Genomic DNA, 17,274 nt, shown 5'->3' on the forward strand with positions numbered 1-17,274 from the left:
AGATAGGGCAGCTCGAGCCTCGACCCACTGGAGTTCAGAAGATTGAGAGGCGATCTGATTGAAACATTAACGATTCTGAGGGGGGGTAGTGGTCTCGACAGGGTGGATGCTGAGAATGGTTCCCCCTGGTGGGGGAATCTGAAACACAGTATCATAAATGTAAAGAATTGTAAGGGTTAATGTAATGTCTAAATCAACCACTAGTGGGTGCTGGATGTACAACTATATGAGGCATTGATGCTAAGCCTTGTGGGTGAGAGGTTGAAGAGAAAGCTAGAGGACAGACTGAAGGAAAGATAGTGTGAGTGAGAGCAGATCATAGTTATTGTATTAGTGCGGAGATTAGTTGCAGATGAGTGTAGATTATATGTTTATTGTCAACAGTGTATTGTATAGGAGTAAGGGTCGAATCCAAATAAGTAGAGTTAATAAATTTATAGCTTTGTTCAAATTAAAAGCTTTTTGTGGTCTTTGTGAACACTACGCCAACCATCCTTAAAGTTCGCAACAGAAAGAACACCACAAGGGCGGGGCGGAGGAAGTTTAAAAAATGAGGGAGTCAACATTCCAGAGGACACTGTTTCCCCCCTCGGTCAACATCATAGGAGCTATTGATGTGGTATATTATTAACATATAATAATAATAATCTTTATTAGTGTCACAAGTAGGCTTACATTAACACTGCAATGAAGTTACTGTGAAAATCCCCTCGTCGCCACATTCCGGCGTCTGTTCGGGTACACGGAGCGAGAATTCAGAATGTCTAATTCACCCAACAAGCACGTCTTTCGGGACTTGTGGGAGGGAACCGGAGCACCCGGAGGAAACCCACGCAGACACGGGGGAGAACGTGCAGACTCCGCACAGACAGCGACCCAAGTGGGAATCGAACCCGGGACCCTGGCGCTGTGAAGCAACCACTGTGCTACCGTCCCGCCGTCTGTGGGAGTTTGCTGGCCACAAATTAGCTGCTGTGTTTTCCTACATAACAACGGCGACTGCGCTTCGAAACGGACAAAAGAGGCGGAGGCGGAGGAAATAAATATAATTTTCGTAAACAGTATGATCCCACAAGCAGCAGTGTGTTACTCACCCAAATAGTCTTTGCATTTGTGACGTTAGTGGAGGGAATCAGTGTTGACTGGCGATAGAATCCTGGGAAAGGCAGAATTCCTTCTTTTCCCGCAGCTTCAGATTGAGGCGCGAGTTTATTTGTCCCACGGGGCCAGCCGGTTACACAGTCTCTCTGCAGACAGAGAGATAGAGCGAGGAAGACTGAGGAAGGCAGAGAGAGACAGGCAGAGGACCACCTGTGTGGTGATATGCCTGTGCACAGTTCTGTATATCGTTAGTGCTGCGACCTCCAACCAGCTGGTGGCGATAGAGATCTACCATGTGACTCGAGACACCCGCCAATTGGTAGTAAGTCGTACTGGAGGACAGTTGCACATGAAGCAGCTCCCGGAGAATTCACTGAATTCAATCACTGGACATCGTCTGTATTATAGTTTGTTAGTTATCTGTCCACGTGTTTGTTAATAAATCGTTTTACTAGTTAAAGGACTCGATGTTTTGTGTTGATCTTTACCTCGGCCATAACGCAGACAATAACATCTTGTACCTGGAATATTTGACCCTGACGGCGAAAAATGTTGATTCTCAGACGGAAGGTGCTTCCAGCCCCTCTGGGGGAGTTAGAGGTCCTGTGGCCATAATTCCAAAGATGAACACGGGATGTTCCCCCTCCCCGTCATGTTAAATAGCGCCACAGATCTCCGCTCTGTCAGTCAGTTGTTGTTGTTATGACGATCACCATTGTGTCTTGACAGGTGTTCAGCGCGAGGGCTGGCGATTACTACGAGCAGCCGTCCTACGCGGGCGGCTCCCCAGCTTTCTCCCCCGAGCCCGAGATCTCCCCCAAGTGCCTGATCAACGAGAAGGACTTGGCGTTGTACGAGCGGCTGGGCAATGGTTCCTTCGGAGTGGTGAGGCGCGGGGAGTGGAGGCTCCCGAACGGTCGCATTGTGAGTAGCTGACACATAGCCTGGGGCCTACTGTCGCCACGCGTCCCGCAGCATGTGAAGCCAGCCTGCCTGCCCCATTCCCCCCCCCCCTCACCCTGCCCAAATCCAGGCTGTGTTACCTCAGTAGGCACCCCCCCCCCCCCCCCCCGCCCCCTCCCCGGCCCTGTTTCGAATGAGATCTTAAGGAGGACGTACAAGGTCCCACAGTCCCTACTGGGAGACGAGCAAGGGGGAAGGCCCCCCCCCCCCCTTGTGTCCCGAGGCCAATTTCTCTCTCCCTCGGTCAACATCACTACAGACACAGATGGTCATGATTGCGGCTTGGGCGAACCTACTGGGCCAAAGTCGGAGCCGCGTTTCCCACCATGCAACACTGACTCAAATGCCAAAGCTTTTCATTGGCTGGTGAGGTGCTTCGGGTCATCCTGGGGTCGTGAAAGGCGCTATATAAATGCTTGACCTTATTTGTGCTTCCAATTTCCGGCGCGTTCTCATTGACAATGAGGATCGAAGAGCTGCAGGCCCGTCACTGTGGGTGGTCGAGGCTTTCGCCCCACCCTGTGGGGAGGATGGCCAATGTTGGAACTGAGGGCAACGCGGCAATAGGCTGGGAGGGGACTGGTTGGCAGGCCCTGGGCAGCGTTGGCTGGGGTTTATTATGATGAATAACGCCCCGATGCCGGGGCAGACCGATGTTGAGGCCTTCATGTTGAGGCCTTGTCTCTGATGGCGTGATTCCCTGTCTCCCTGTGATCTAATCACCCGCCTCGTGTTTCAGTTGAACGTGGCTGTGAAGTGTCTGAGGTCGGACATTTCGAACGAGGCCGACGCCATGGCCGACTTCCTACAAGAGGTGAACGCGATGTACGCAATCAACCACCAACACCTCATCCAGCTGTACGGAGTCATCCTCAGTCAACCCATGAAAATGGTGAGTATCAACTTGCAAGGGATGCCCAGCAACAATGAACAGCTTTACTCCTGGTTAGGGGTTCTCGCATGGCATCTGTGGCTCGATCCACCAAACTCTCTGCCTCCATCTCTCCCTGGTCTCAAGCCTTCTCACCTTTACTTTCTGGGCTAAGGGTCAACGTTCTCACTTGGGGCCGGGGTCAGTGCCAATGTGCCTCTTTTCTGGGTTTGAGATCTGATTGGGGCCTAAATTCTGACTTGGAGCCCAGATACAGGCCCATATTCTGGAGTGGAACTTGAGTTCTGCGTCTCGAGGCCTCCGGCTTGGACCCTGGGGCCTGAATTCAGGGTCGGGGTATGGTTTCTGCATTGGGACCAGGCCCGGGAGCGTGGGTTCTGGGTTGGAGCCTGGGCCTGGATGACTCGGTTCTCAATTGAGGTCTGGGGCCTGGGGCCTAGGTTCTGAGTTGGGGGCTGGGCCCTGGAACCGAGGCTCTGGTTTGGGGTCTGGCACCTGGGCCCTGGGACCTAGGTTCTGGGTTGGAATCTGGGCCCTGGGGCCTAGGTTCTGGGTTAGAGTCTGAACCCTGGAGCCCAGGTTCTGGGTTGGAGTCTGAGCCCAAGGGCCTGTGGTTCTGGGTTAGAGTCTGGGCCCTAGGGCCTAGCTTCTGGGTTGGAGTCTGGGCCCAAGGGCCTAGGTTCTGGGTTAGAGTCTGGGCCCCAGGGCCTAGCTTCTGGGTTGCAGTCTGGGCCCTACGACCGAGGTTATCGTTTGGAGTCTGGTACCTGGGGCCCAGGTTCTGTGTTGGGGTCTGGGCCCTGGGACCTAGGTTCTGGGTTGGGATCTGGAGCCTGGGGCCTCAAGCCAATGCTGTGCGTTGGAGTCTAAGCCCTGGTGCCTAGGTTTTGAGTTGGGGTCTGGCCCTGGAATCTAGGGTCTATGTTTGGGTCTGGGGCCTAGAGCCTAGGTTCTGGATTGGAATCTGGGCCCTGGGGCCTAGGTTCTGGTTTGGAATCTGGGCACTGGTCCAGGACTGGGAATGTAGGTTCTGGGTTGGGTCTGGAGCCTGGAGCATCGGTTCTGGATTGGAGTCAGAACGTTCGGGCCTAGGTTCTGGGTTTGAGTCCAGGACTGGGAACGTCGGTTTTGATTTGGGTCTGGAGCCTGGAGCCTCGGTTCTGGGTTGGAATGTGGGCCCTGGGGCCTAGTTTCTGGGTTGGAATCTGAGTTCTGGAGCCTAGGTTCTGGGTTGGAGACCAGGACCGGGAACCTAGGTTCTGGGTTGGGTCTGGGGCCTGGATTCTAGATTCTAGGTTGGAATTTGGGCACTGCAGCCTTGGGTCTGGTTTGGAGTCTGGGCCTTGGGGCATAGGTTCTGGGTTGGACTCCGGACCTTGGGGCCTAGGTTCGGGGTTTGTGTCTGGGCCTTGGGGCCTAGGTTCGGGGTTTGTGTCTGGGCCTTGGGGCCTAGGTTCGGGGTTTGCATCTGGGCCTTGGGGCCTAGGTTCAGGGTTTGAGTCTGGGCCTTGGGGCCTAGGTTCTGGGTTGAACTCTGGGCCTTCGGATCTAGTTCTGGGTTGGGGCCTGTATGCTGAACTGGGGTTCTGAATCTGTGTTGAGGACTTGGGTTCTGGATTGGAACCTGGATTCTTGTTTCAAACGTTGGTTTGGGCCTTGGTTCTGGATTGAGACTGGTTCCTGTTCACCTTCACCCAAAAGTCCTACCGATCGCCTGGCATTGAATGAAACTTGCCACAGGCCTTGGATTGGGCACCATTTTGACAATGTTTTGTTGAAGCTCCCTCTGGGAACAAAACAACAATAAGCCAATCTGAGCGTGCGATCAATCATTACATGACCAATCTCCCATTTGATTAATCAGTAACCATAAATTATTCAATATAATTGGGTTAATATCCAACAAAACATTTAGCATTCCAATGAAATATTCTGTGTAAGTGGTCGCCTAGCCTATCTCCAGCATGGGGTTAGATACAGAGTAAAGCTCCCTCTACACTGTCCCCATCAAACACTCCCAGGACAGGTACAGCACGGGGTTAGATACAGAGTAAAGCTCACTCGACACTGACCACATCAAACACTCCCAGGACATGTACAGCACGGGGTTAGATACAGAGTAAAGCTCCCTCTACACTGACCCCATCAAACTCTCGCAGGACAGGTACAGCACGGGGTTAGATACAGAGTTAAGCTCCCTCGACACTGACCCCATCACACACTCCCAGGACAGGTACAGCACAGGGTTAGATACAGAGTAAAGCTCCCTCTACACTGTCCCCATCAAACACTCCCAGAACAGGTACAGCACAGGGTTAGATACAGAGTAAAGCTCTCTCTACACTGTCCCCATCAAACACTCCCAGGACAGGTACAGCACATGGTTAGATACAGAGTAAAGCTCCCTCTGCACTGTCCCCATCAAACACTCCCAGGACAGGTACAGCACGGGTTAGATACAGAGTAAAGCTCCCTCTGCACTGTCCCCATCAAGCTCTCCCAGGACAGGTACAGCACGGGGTTAGATACAGAGTAAAGCTCCCTCTACACTGTCCCCATCAAACACTCCCTCGACAGGTACAGCACGGGGTAAGATACAGAGTAAAGCTCCCTCTACACTGTCCCCATCAAACACTCCCTGGACAGGTACAGCACAGGGGTAGATACAGAGTAAAGCTCCCTCTACACTGTCCCCATCAAACACTCCCAGGACAGGTACAGCACGGGGTTAGATACAGAGTAAAGCTCACTCGACACTGACCACATCAAACACTCCCAGGACATGTACAGCACGGGGTTAGATACAGAGTAAAGCTCCCTCTACACTGACCCCATCAAACTCTCGCAGGACAGGTACAGCACGGGGTTAGATACAGAGTTAAGCTCCCTCGACACTGACCCCATCACACACTCCCAGGACATGTACAGCACGGGGTTAGATACAGAGTAAAGCTCCCTCTACACTGTCCCCACCAAACACTCCCAGGACAGGTACAGCACAGGGTTAGATACAGAGTAAAGCTCCCTCTACACTGTCCCCATCAAACACTCCCAGAACAGGTACAGCACAGGGTTAGATACAGAGTAAAGCTCTCTCTACACTGTCCCCATCAAACACTCCCAGGACAGGTACAGCACATGGTTAGATACAGAGTAAAGCTCCCTCTGCACTGTCCCCATCAAACACTCCCAGGACAGGTACAGCACGGGTTAGATACAGAGTAAAGCTCCCTCTGCACTGTCCCCATCAAGCTCTCCCAGGACAGGTACAGCACGGGGTTAGATACAGAGTAAAGCTCCCTCTACACTGTCCCCATCAAACACTCCCTCGACAGGTACAGCACGGGGTAAGATACAGAGTAAAGCTCCCTCTACACTGTCCCCATCAAACACTCCCTGGACAGGTACAGCACAGGGGTAGATACAGAGTAAAGCTCCCTCTGCACTGTCCCCATCAAACACTCCCAGGACAGGTACAGCACGGGGTTAGATACAGAGTAAAGCTCCCTCTACACTGTCCCCATCAAACACTCCCAGGACAGGTACAGCACGGGGTTAGATACAGAGTAAAGCTCCCTCTACACTGTCCCCATCAAACACTCCCAGGACAGGTACAGCACGGGGTTAGATACAGAGTAAAGCTCCCTCTACACTGTCCCCATCAAACTCGCCCAGGACAGGTACAGCACGGGGTTAGATACAGAGTAAAGCTCCCTCTACACTGTCCCCGTCAAACACTCCCAGGACAGGTACAGCACGGGGTTAGATACAGAGTGAAGCTCCCTCTGCACTCTCCCATCAAACACTCCCAGGACAGGTACAGCACGGGGTTAGATACAGAGTAAAGCTCCCTCTACACTGTCCCCATCAAACGCTCCCAGGACAGGTACAGCACGGGGTTAGATACAGAGTAAAGCTCCCTCTACACTGTCCCCATCAAACACTCCCAGGACAGGTACAGCACGGGGTTAGATACAGAGTAAAGCTCCCTCTACACTGTCCCCATCAAACGCTCCCAGGACAGGTACGGCACGGGGTTAGATACAGAGTAAAGCTCCCTCTACACTGTCCCCATCAAACACTCCCAGGACAGGTGCCATTTGACCCATCAAGCCCATGCTGGCCCTTTGCAATTGCTTTCTAATTGCAGTCCCCTCACTCCCGCCGCTGCCCTTTCGCCCCTTGGTCCCGCTCACGTCCCTCTCTTGTCACGTGTGCGTCCAATTATCCCTTTTGAAAGCTCCCCTTTCAGGCAGATCGGCCGGAATCGCTGCATTAAATTGATTTTCATCGGCCGTGTCTCAGCGGGCAGCACCTTGCGGCCTCCGCTTCCCGATTCCTGAGCGGAGAAACCACTCCTGGCATTCGGGGTGCAGTCCCGGGGGAGTGCCGCACCGTCAGAGGTACCTCCCATTCAAAACCGAGGCCCCTCTCTGCAGCCTCACGGTGGAAGTTAACGATCGAGTCACCCTATCCCGAAGAGGGAGTGGGTGGGAGGGGGTCTCCGGGGCTGTACGACATCCGTTCTTGAGCCCTCCACCAACATCTGGGAGGCTGACGATCCGGCCATTCTCTCACAGCTGTTCGCGGGAGCTTGCTGTGGGCGTTTCCCACGTTACAGCAGTGACCCATCCTCAAAACCTTTTAACGCGCTCGAGGCTCCCGAAGGTCGTTCGCGGCTCGTTTGCCGATTCTCTCGCATCCATTTCCCCGCTCACCACCCCTCCCCTCACCGTCCTCTCTCTCTCTCGCTCTAGGTGACTGAGCTGGCGCCGCTGGGGTCGCTCTACGACTACCTGAGGGCCCGGCACGGATCGTTGCTCTGGCTCTACGCCACGCAGGTGTGCGAGGGCATGGACTACCTGGAGAGCAAACGTTTCATCCACCGCGACCTCGCGGCCCGCAACATCCTGCTCGCCTCCGAGGACCTGGTGAAGATCGCTGACTTTGGACTGATGCGCTCGCTCTCGAACTCCGATCATTACGTGATGCAGGCCCATCGCAAGATCCCCTTCGCCTGGTGAGATGCACTACATATCCATGTGTGTCTGTACATGCGTGTGCATGAGCGCGTGCTTGTTTGTGTGTGTGTGTGCGCGAGCGCGCAGCTTTCTAAAAATAAATTTAGAGTACCCAATGCTTTTTCCTAATTAAGGGGCAATTTAGCGCGGCCAATCCCTGCACATCTTTGGGTTGTGGGGGCGAAATCCACGCAGACACGGGGAGAATGTGCAAACTCCACACGGACAGTGACCCGGGGCCGGGATTCGAACCTGGGACCTCGGCGCCGTGAGGCAGCAGTGCTAACTGCCGCGCCCCCGTGTTGCCTCAGTGTGTGTGTGTGCGCAGCTAACTGTTTTGATTCCCCTTCATGGGGACGGACGGCCAGCACATGCTGCCCGTCCGTAATTGCCCCTCGAACTGAGCGGGCTGGCTCCACCATTTCCAAGGGAGAGTCGAGAGTCGACCACATCGCTGGGTGGGGGATCTGGAGTCCCTAACTGCCCTCCACTTCAGAGGGGCATTTGAGCGTCGACCACGTTGGCTGTGTGAGGTCAGGAGTCTCGCGTAGGCCAGACCGGGGTAAGGACGGCAGATCTCTCTCCCTGAAGGGGACATCGGTGAACCAGATGGGTTTCAAATAACAATCCATGGTAGTTGTCATGGTCATCGTCATTGAGACCGTTTTTCTACCAGTGGTGGGCTTTCAACCCATGTGCGCCCCCCCCCCCCCCCCCCCACCCCCCAACGGCAGGAGCATTAGTCTGGGGTCTCCGGATTACTAGTCCAGCGAGAGGTACAATACAGAAAGAGCCCATTCAGCCCATCCTCATTGCACCGGCTCTCCGAATGATTTACCCAGAACCACTTCCCTCGCTTCTCCAGCCCCACCTCCTCCCCGCAACCCGACACAGCCTCCCGTTTCAGAACACCATCCGGTTTCCGCTGGAAAGCCTCGATCGCGCCGGCCTCCACCGCGCTCTCGGACAGTGCCTTCCCTGTCCTCAGCCCTCGCCGAGTGAAAGCGTCCCTCCTCCCGCCTCCCTCGCTCCTTTAGCCAATCACCTTCAATCTGTGTCCCTCTCGTTCTCAATAGTTCCACCAATTGGAACGGTTTCTCCCCCCCCCCCTCCCCCCCATCGACTCTGTCCCGGAACCCCGCCCCCCCCTCACAAACACCTCAATCAAATCTCCTCTCGACCTTCCCTCCTCCCTGCAGAACAGTCCCAGCTTTTCCGATTGAGCCACGGAACTGAATCCTGGAACCGTTCTTGTGAACCTCCTCTGCGCTCTCTCCAACGTGTTCACATCCTTCCGATAGTGTGGCCCAGAACTGTGCACAATATTCCAGCTGAGTGGATGCGTGTCTGGGATAAGTTCAGTGTAACGTCCTTGCTATTGTACTCTCTGCCCCTATTAATAAAACTCAGAATACCAAATGTTTTATGCACTGCTCGTTCCGCCTCTCTGATGACTTTTTTAGGGCTGGTTTAGCACACTGGGCTAAATCGCTGGCTTTGAAAGACCAAGGCAGGCCAGCAGCACGGTTCAATTCCCGTACCAGCCTCCCCGAACAGGCGCCGGAATGTGGCGACTAGGGGCCTTTCACAGTAACTTCATTTGAAGCCTACTTGTAAGCGATTTTCATTTTTCATTTCATTATTTACATAGACTGGAATAAAGAGGGCAAGGCTGTAGTCTGTACAGATGGGGGTATGTGGGCTCCCTAATCCAATTCTGTGTGACTGCGTACCAATTCTCCATGTGTTTGTATGTGTGTATATACTGCCGCTACACCTTGTCCAAACCGTGTGCCACCCTCGTGTGCATTTACCTCAGCATTCCTGCGTAACCGTGCGCTTGTCCAAGCCTGTACAGCCACCTGTACAGGTGGGGATTAGACAGCTCCACGCGTACTGGTCCCCCACCCCTGCAACCCAGGGAGCATAATGTCGTTCCCCAGGCTCCGGCGAGGGGAGAGAGTCACTCACCCCCTCCTGCGCACTTCGAGGAGGGCGCGCCAGTACGAAAGGGGACTCTCTTCCCCCCCCCCCCCCCCACCCCACCCCACCCACCCACCCACCTCGTCCTCGGCCGCTGAACCTGACCCATTGACATGCCGCCTCTCCCGCGTTTCTGTCCCTTCCCAGGTGTGCTCCGGAAAGCCTGAAGTCCGGGTCGTTCTCCCACGCGTCCGATGTCTGGATGTTCGGTGTGGTGCTGTGGGAGCTGTTCTCGTACTGCGAGGAGCCTTGGATGGGAATGTACGGTCGCGAGGTAAGGCGAGAGTGCCCAGTGAAAGGGGCCGGTGACGGAGAAAAGCTCTCGCCCTGGCGAGTGGGTGAATAATCAGAGGTTGGGGGGGGGGGGGTAGGGTCAGTACGTTTGCGCATGACACAAACATTGGCCGGGTGTTTAACAGTGAGGTTGAGTGTCTTGGATGACAGGAAGATATAATAATCTTTATAATGAATGTGATTACTGTATAACTGTACCTTTAATGTGATGATCCCTTTGAGACCGGGTTTGGAACCCTGGGGGACTCCGCCTCTGGCTCCGCCCCCCCCAGGGAATTGTATATAAGGTAATGTTCAGTGGGCAGCGTGCAGTGAGCACACTTCTCGGCAGCTGTCTGGTTCTCTGGTAATTAAAGCCTTTGAATTATCAATCTTCTCTCTCGAGCCATAATTGAGGGTATCTCAATAATAATCTTTATTAGTGTCACAAGTACGGCTTACATTAACAGTGCGATGAAGTTACTGTGACAATCCCCTAGTCGTCACATTCCGGCGCCTGTTCGGGTGCACGGAGGGAGAATTCAGAATGTCCGATTCACCCAACAAGCACGTCTTTCGGGGACTTGTGGGAGGAAACCGGGGCGCCCGGAGGAAACCCACGCAGACACGGGGGAGAACGTGCCGACTCCGCACAGACAGTGACCCAAGCCGGGAATCGAACCCGGGTCCTTGGCACTGTGAAGCGAAAGTGCTAACCACTGTGCCGCCCGAGAGATGGCCAAATGGATGGATAAGTGGCAGACGGAATTTAACCCTGAAAAGTGTGAGGTGATCCACTTTGGGAGGAGTAACACGACCAGGAAATATTCAATGAACGGCCTGATGCCGGGAAGTTCGAAGGAACAAAGGGACCTTGGCGTGTTTGCCCACAGATCTCTGAGGGCGGAAGGGCAGGTTAATAAGGTGGTGAAAAAGGCAAATGGGACACTCGCCTTTATCGATCGAGGCATAGATTACAAAAGCAGGGAGGTCATGTTGGAGTTGTACAGAACGTTGGTGAGGCCACAGCTGGAGCACTGTGTGCAGTTCTCGTCGCCACATTTTCTGCCTATCTATTCCAATGACGTTGTCGCTGGGTTCGAGACCTGCAGATAGTCGAATGTGATTCCAATAAAAATCAGGAACTAAAAGTCAAATGATGACCATGAAAACCATTGCCGACCTACGTAACAACCCATCCGGTTCACCAATGTCCCCTTTTGGGAAGGAAACCTGCCGTCCTTACCCCGGTCTGGCCTACACGTGACTCCTGACCCCACACAGCCAATGTGGTCGACGCTCAAATGCCCCTCTGAAATGGAGGGCAGTTAGGGACGGGCATTAAGCGCAGGCCCAGCCACCGGCCCCCACGTCCTGTCAATTTAACGGAACAAAATCTCCCCCCTCCCCCCCTGAGGTTTGAACAGCCCCCATCAGAGGCCGAGTGGGCGCCAGGGACCCGGGTTCGAGTCCACCCTCGGGTCGCTGCCTGGGCGGAGTCTGCACGTCCTCCCCCGTGTCTGCGTGGGTTTCCTCCGGGTGCTCCGGTTTCCTCCCGCGGTCCAAAGATGTGCAGGTTAGGTGCACCTCGGCTGCCCTGCGAACCACTGCGCCACTGTCTGAACTCGTTAACTTGCGACCCATTTAATTTCTCGCTAACGCAATGATGGCGTCTTTAATGACACTGCGGCACTCCGGGTGTGTGTCTCTCTCTCTCTCTCCAGATTTTAATGATGATCGACCGTGAGAAGAAGCGACTGGAGCAACCCGTCGATTGTCCGGCGAATATTTACGCCCTGGCGCTCCAGTGCTGGGCAGCTGCTCCTGAAGCCCGGCCCTCCTTCACCACCCTTCGACCACAACTGAAGGAGGTACCATCGCATCAGCCTTGTCCCTGGCTTCAGTCCCCTCTTTATCCACCCCTCCCCCATTTAGGACACGAGCAGGAGAGTACCCCCCAAGTGAGAATGGGAGGGGTGGAGACAGTAACCGTCACCCACAGCACAAGGCGTGGGCACTGGTTACTGAGACCGAGTGGGCACTGGTTACAGAGACGGAGTGGGGGCTGGTTACAGAGACGGAGTGGGGCTGGTTACTGAGACGGAGTGGGGCTGGTTACAGAGACCGAGTGGGGCTGGTTACTGAGACCGAGTGGGGCTGGTTACTGAGACGGAGTGGGGCTGGTTACTGAGACCGAGTGGGGGCTGGTTACAGAGACGGAGTGGGGGCTGGTTACAGAGACCGAGTGGGGCTGGTTACTGAGACGGAGTGGGGCTGGTTACTGAGACGGAGTGGGCGCTGGTTACAGAGACCGAGTGGGGGCTGGTTACAGAGACGGAGTGGGCGCTGGTTACAGAGACCGAGTGGGCACTGGTTACAGAGACGGAGTGGGGCTGGTTACAGAGACCGAGTGGGGCTGGTTACAGAGACGGAGTGGGGCTGGTTACAGAGACGGAGTGGACGCTGGTTACAGAGACGGAGTGGGCGCTGGTTACAGAGACCGAGTGGGGCTGGTTACAGAGACGGAGTGGACGCTGGTTACAGAGACGGAGTGGGCGCTGGTTACTGAGACGGAGTGGGCGCTGGTTACAGAGACCGAGTGGGGGCTGGTTACTGAGACCGAGTGGGGGCTGGTTACAGAGACCGAGTGGGGGCTGGTTACAGAGACGGAGTGGGGGCTGGTTACAGAGACGGAGTGGGGCTGGTTACAGAGACGGAGTGGGGGCTGGTTACAGAGACCGAGTGGGGCTGGTTACAGAGACCGAGTGGGGGCTGGTTACAGAGACGGAGTGGGGGCTGGTTACAGAGACGGAGTGGGGGCTGGTTACAGAGACGGAGTGGGGGCTGGTTACAGAGACCGAGTGGGGGCTGGTTACAGAGACCGAGTGGGGCTGGTTACAGAGACCGAGTGGGGGCTGGTTACAGAGACGGAGTGGGGGCTGGTTACAGAGACGGAGTGGGGGCTGGTTACAGAGACCGAGTGGGGGCTGGTTACAGAGACGGAGTGGGGGCTGGTTACAGAGACCGAGTGGACGCTGGTTACTGAGACCGAGTGGGGCTGGTTACAGAGACGGAGTGGGGGCTGGTTACTGAGACCGAGTGGGGCTGGTTACAGAGACGGAGTGGACGCTGGTTACAGAGACCGAGTGGGGGCTGGTTACAGAGACCGAGTGGGGGCTGGTTACAGAGACCGAGTGGGGCTGGTTACTGAGACCGAGTGGGGCTGGTTACAGAGACGGAGTGGGGGCTGGTTACAGAGACCGAGTGGGGCTGGTTACAGCGACCGAGTGGGGCTGGTTACAGAGACGGAGTGGGGCTGGTTACAGAGACGGAGTGGGGGCTGGTTACAGAGACGGAGTGGGGCTGGTTACAGAGACGGAGTGGGCACTGGTTACAGAGACCGAGTGGGGCTGGTTACAGAGACGGAGTGGGGGCTGGTTACAGAGACCGAGTGGGGCTGGTTACTGAGACGGAGTGGGCACTGGTTACAGAGACCGAGTGGGGCTGGTTACAGAGACGGAGTGGGGCTGGTTACAGAGACCGAGTGGACGCTGGTTACAGAGACCGAGTGGGGGCTGGTTACAGAGACGGAGTGGACGCTGGTTACAGAGACCGAGTGGGGCTGGTTACAGAGACCGAGTGGGGCTGGTTACAGAGACGGAGTGGGGGCTGGTTACAGAGACGGAGTGGACGCTGGTTACAGAGACCGAGTGGGGGCTGGTTACAGAGACGGAGTGGGCACTGGTTACAGAGACGGAGTGGACGCTGGTTACAGAGACCGAGTGGGGGCTGGTTACAGAGACGGAGTGGACGCTGGTTACAGAGACCGAGTGGGCAGTGGTTACAGAGACGGAGTGGGCAGTGGTTACAGAGACCGAGTGGGGCTGGTTACAGAGACGGAGTGGGGGCTGGTTACAGAGACGGAGTGGGCGCTGGTTAAAGAGACGGAGTGGGGGCTGGTTACAGAGACCGAGTGGGGGCTGGTTACAGAGACCGAGTGGGGCTGGTTACAGAGACGGAGTGGGCGCTGGTTACAGAGACGGAGTGGGGCTGGTTACAGAGACCGAGTGGGGGCTGGTTACAGAGACGGAGTGGGGGCTGGTTACAGAGACCGAGTGGGGCTGGTTACAGAGACGGAGTGGGCGCTGGTTACAGAGACCGAGTGGGGCTGGTTACAGAGACGGAGTGGGGGCTGGTTACAGAGACCGAGTGGGGCTGGTTACAGAGACCGAGTGGGGGCTGGTTACAGAGACGGAGTGGGGGCTGGTTACAGAGACCGAGTGGGGCTGGTTACAGAGACGGAGTGGGCGCTGGTTACAGAGACCGAGTGGGGCTGGTTACAGAGACGGAGTGGGGGCTGGTTACAGAGACGGAGTGGGGCTGGTTACAGAGACGGAGTGGGGGCTGGTTACAGAGACGGAGTGGGGGCTGGTTACAGAGACCGAGTGGGGGCTGGTTACAGAGACGGAGTGGGGGCTGGTTACAGAGACGGAGTGGGGCTGGTTACAGAGACCGAGTGGGGCTGGTTACAGAGACGGAGTGGGCGCTGGTTACAGAGACGGAGTGGGGGCTGGTTACAGAGACCGAGTGGGGCTGGTTACAGAGACGGAGTGGGGGCTGGTTACAGAGACCGAGTGGGGCTGGTTACAGAGACGGAGTGGGGGCTGGTTACAGAGACCGAGTGGGGCTGGTTACAGAGACCGAGTGGGGCTGGTTACAGAGACGGAGTGGGCGCTGGTTACAGAGACCGAGTGGGGCTGGTTACTGAGACCGAGTGGGGGCTGGTTACAGAGACCGAGTGGGGGCTGGTTACAGAGACGGAGTGGGGGCTGGTTACAGAGACGGAGTGGGGCTGGTTACAGAGACGGAGTGGGGCTGGTTACAGAGACGGAGTGGGGCTGGTTACAGAGACGGAGTGGGGCTGGTTACAGAGACGGAGTGGGGCTGGTTACAGAGACCGAGTGGGGGCTGGTTACAGAGACGGAGTGGGGCTGGTTACAGAGACGGAGTGGGGCTGGTTACAGAGACCGAGTGGGGGCTGGTTACTGAGACGGAGTGGGCGCTGGTTACAGAGACGGAGTGGGGGCTGGTTACAGAGACCGAGTGGGGGCTGGTTACAGAGACGGAGTGGGCACTGGTTACAGAGACCGAGTGGGGGCTGGTTACAGAGACCGAGTGGGGCTGGTTACAGAGACCGAGTGGGGCTGGTTACAGAGACCGAGTGGGGCTGGTTACAGAGACCGAGTGGGGCTGGTTACAGAGACCGAGTGGGGCTGGTTACTGAGACCGAGTGGGGGCTGGTTACAGAGACGGAGTGGGGCTGGTTACAGAGACCGAGTGGGGCTGGTTACAGGGACCGAGTGGGGCTGGTTACGGAGACCGAGTGGGCTCTGGTTACAGAGACCGAGTGGGGCTGGTTACAGAGACGGAGTGGGGGCTGGTTACAGAGACCGAGTGGGGGCTGGTTACAGAGACCGAGTGGGGCTGGTTACAGAGACGGAGTGGGGGCTGGTTACAGAGACCGAGTGGGGCTGGTTACAGAGACGGAGTGGGGGCTGGTTACAGAGACGGAGTGGGGGCTGGTTACAGAGACGGAGTGGGCGCTGGTTACAGAGACGGAGTGGGGCTGGTTACAGAGACGGAGTGGGCACTGGTTACTGAGACCGAGTGGCGCTGGTTACAGAGACCGAGTGGGGCTGGTTACAGAGACGGAGTGGGGGCTGGTTACAGAGACGGAGTGGGCTCTGGTTACTGAGACCGAGTGGGGGCTGGTTACAGAGACCGAGTGGGGCTGGTTACAGAGACCGAGTGGGGGCTGGTTACAGAGACCGAGTGGGGCTGGTTACAGAGACCGAGTGGGGGCTGGTTACAGAGACCGAGTGGGGCTGGTTACAGAGACGGAGTGGGCAGTGGTTACAGAGACCGAGTGGGGCTGGTTACAGAGACCGAGTGGGGCTGGTTACAGAGACGGAGTGGGGGCTGGTTACTGAGACGGAGTGGGGGCTGGTTACAGAGACCGAGTGGGGCTGGTTACAGAGACGGAGTGGGGCTGGTTACAGAGACGGAGTGGGGCTGGTTACAGAGACCGAGTGGGCTCTGGTTACTGAGACCGAGTGGGGGCTGGTTACAGAGACCGAGTGGGGCTGGTTACTGAGACGGAGTGGGGGCTGGTTACAGAGACCGAGTGGGGCTGGTTACAGAGACCGAGTGGGGCTGGTTACAGAGACCGAGTGGGGGCTGGTTACAGAGACGGAGTGGGGGCTGGTTACAGAGACCGAGTGGGGCTGGTTACAGAGACCGAGTGGGGCTGGTTACAGAGACGGAGTGGGGCTGGTTACAGAGACCGAGTGGGGGCTGGTTACAGAGACGGAGTGGGGGCTGGTTACAGTGACCAAGTGGGGCTGGTTACAGAGACCGAGTGGGGCTGGTTACTGAGACCGAGTGGGGCTGGTTACAGAGACGGAGTGGGCGCTGGTTACAGAGACCGAGTGGGGCTGGTTACAGAGACGCAGTGGGCGCTGGTTACAGAGACCGAGTGGGGCTGGTTACAGAGACCGAGTGGGGCTGGTTACAGAGACCGAGTGGGGCTGGTTACAGAGACGGAGTGGGGGCTGGTTACTGAGACCGAGTGGGGCTGGTTACAGAGACCGAGTGGGGCTGGTTACAGAGACGGAGTGGGGCTGGTTACAGAGACGGAGTGGGGGCTGGTTACAGAGACCGAGTGGGGCTGGTTACAGAGACCGAGTGGGGCTGGTTACAGAGACGGAGTGGACGCTGGTTACTGAGACCGAGTGGACGCTGGTTACTGAGACCGAGTGGGGCTGGTTACAGAGACCGAGTGGGGCTGGTTACAGAGACCGAGTGGGGCTGGTTACAGAGACGGAGTGGACGCTGGTTACTGAGACCGAGTGGGGGCTGGTTACAGAGACGGAGTGGGGGCTGGTTACAGAGACCGAGTGGGGGCTGGTTACAGAGACGGAGTGGGGGCTGGTTACAGAGACCGAGTGGGGCTGGTTACAGAGACGGAGTGGGGGCTGGTTA

The 17,274-nt window shown here is 56.4% G+C and overlaps 1 protein-coding gene across 1 annotated transcript in view; it reads left to right on the top strand.

Moving 5' to 3' along the window:
• Positions 1–474: 474 nt before the first annotated feature.
• LOC140406941 (activated CDC42 kinase 1-like) overlaps positions 475–17,274 on the top strand; it is a 63,960-nt gene continuing 47,160 nt past the window's right edge. The window contains exons 1-6 of the mRNA XM_072494781.1: positions 475–619; positions 1,831–2,025; positions 2,804–2,956; positions 7,714–7,976; positions 10,108–10,234; positions 11,958–12,104. Coding sequence (XP_072350882.1) covers positions 551–619; positions 1,831–2,025; positions 2,804–2,956; positions 7,714–7,976; positions 10,108–10,234; positions 11,958–12,104 — 954 coding nt within the window. The 5' untranslated portion in view covers positions 475–550. The remainder of the gene's footprint in view (positions 620–1,830; positions 2,026–2,803; positions 2,957–7,713; positions 7,977–10,107; positions 10,235–11,957; positions 12,105–17,274) is intronic.

Source organism: Scyliorhinus torazame, unplaced genomic scaffold, assembly GCF_047496885.1.
Source record: "Scyliorhinus torazame isolate Kashiwa2021f unplaced genomic scaffold, sScyTor2.1 scaffold_1037, whole genome shotgun sequence".
Lineage (NCBI taxonomy): Eukaryota > Metazoa > Chordata > Chondrichthyes > Carcharhiniformes > Scyliorhinidae > Scyliorhinus > Scyliorhinus torazame.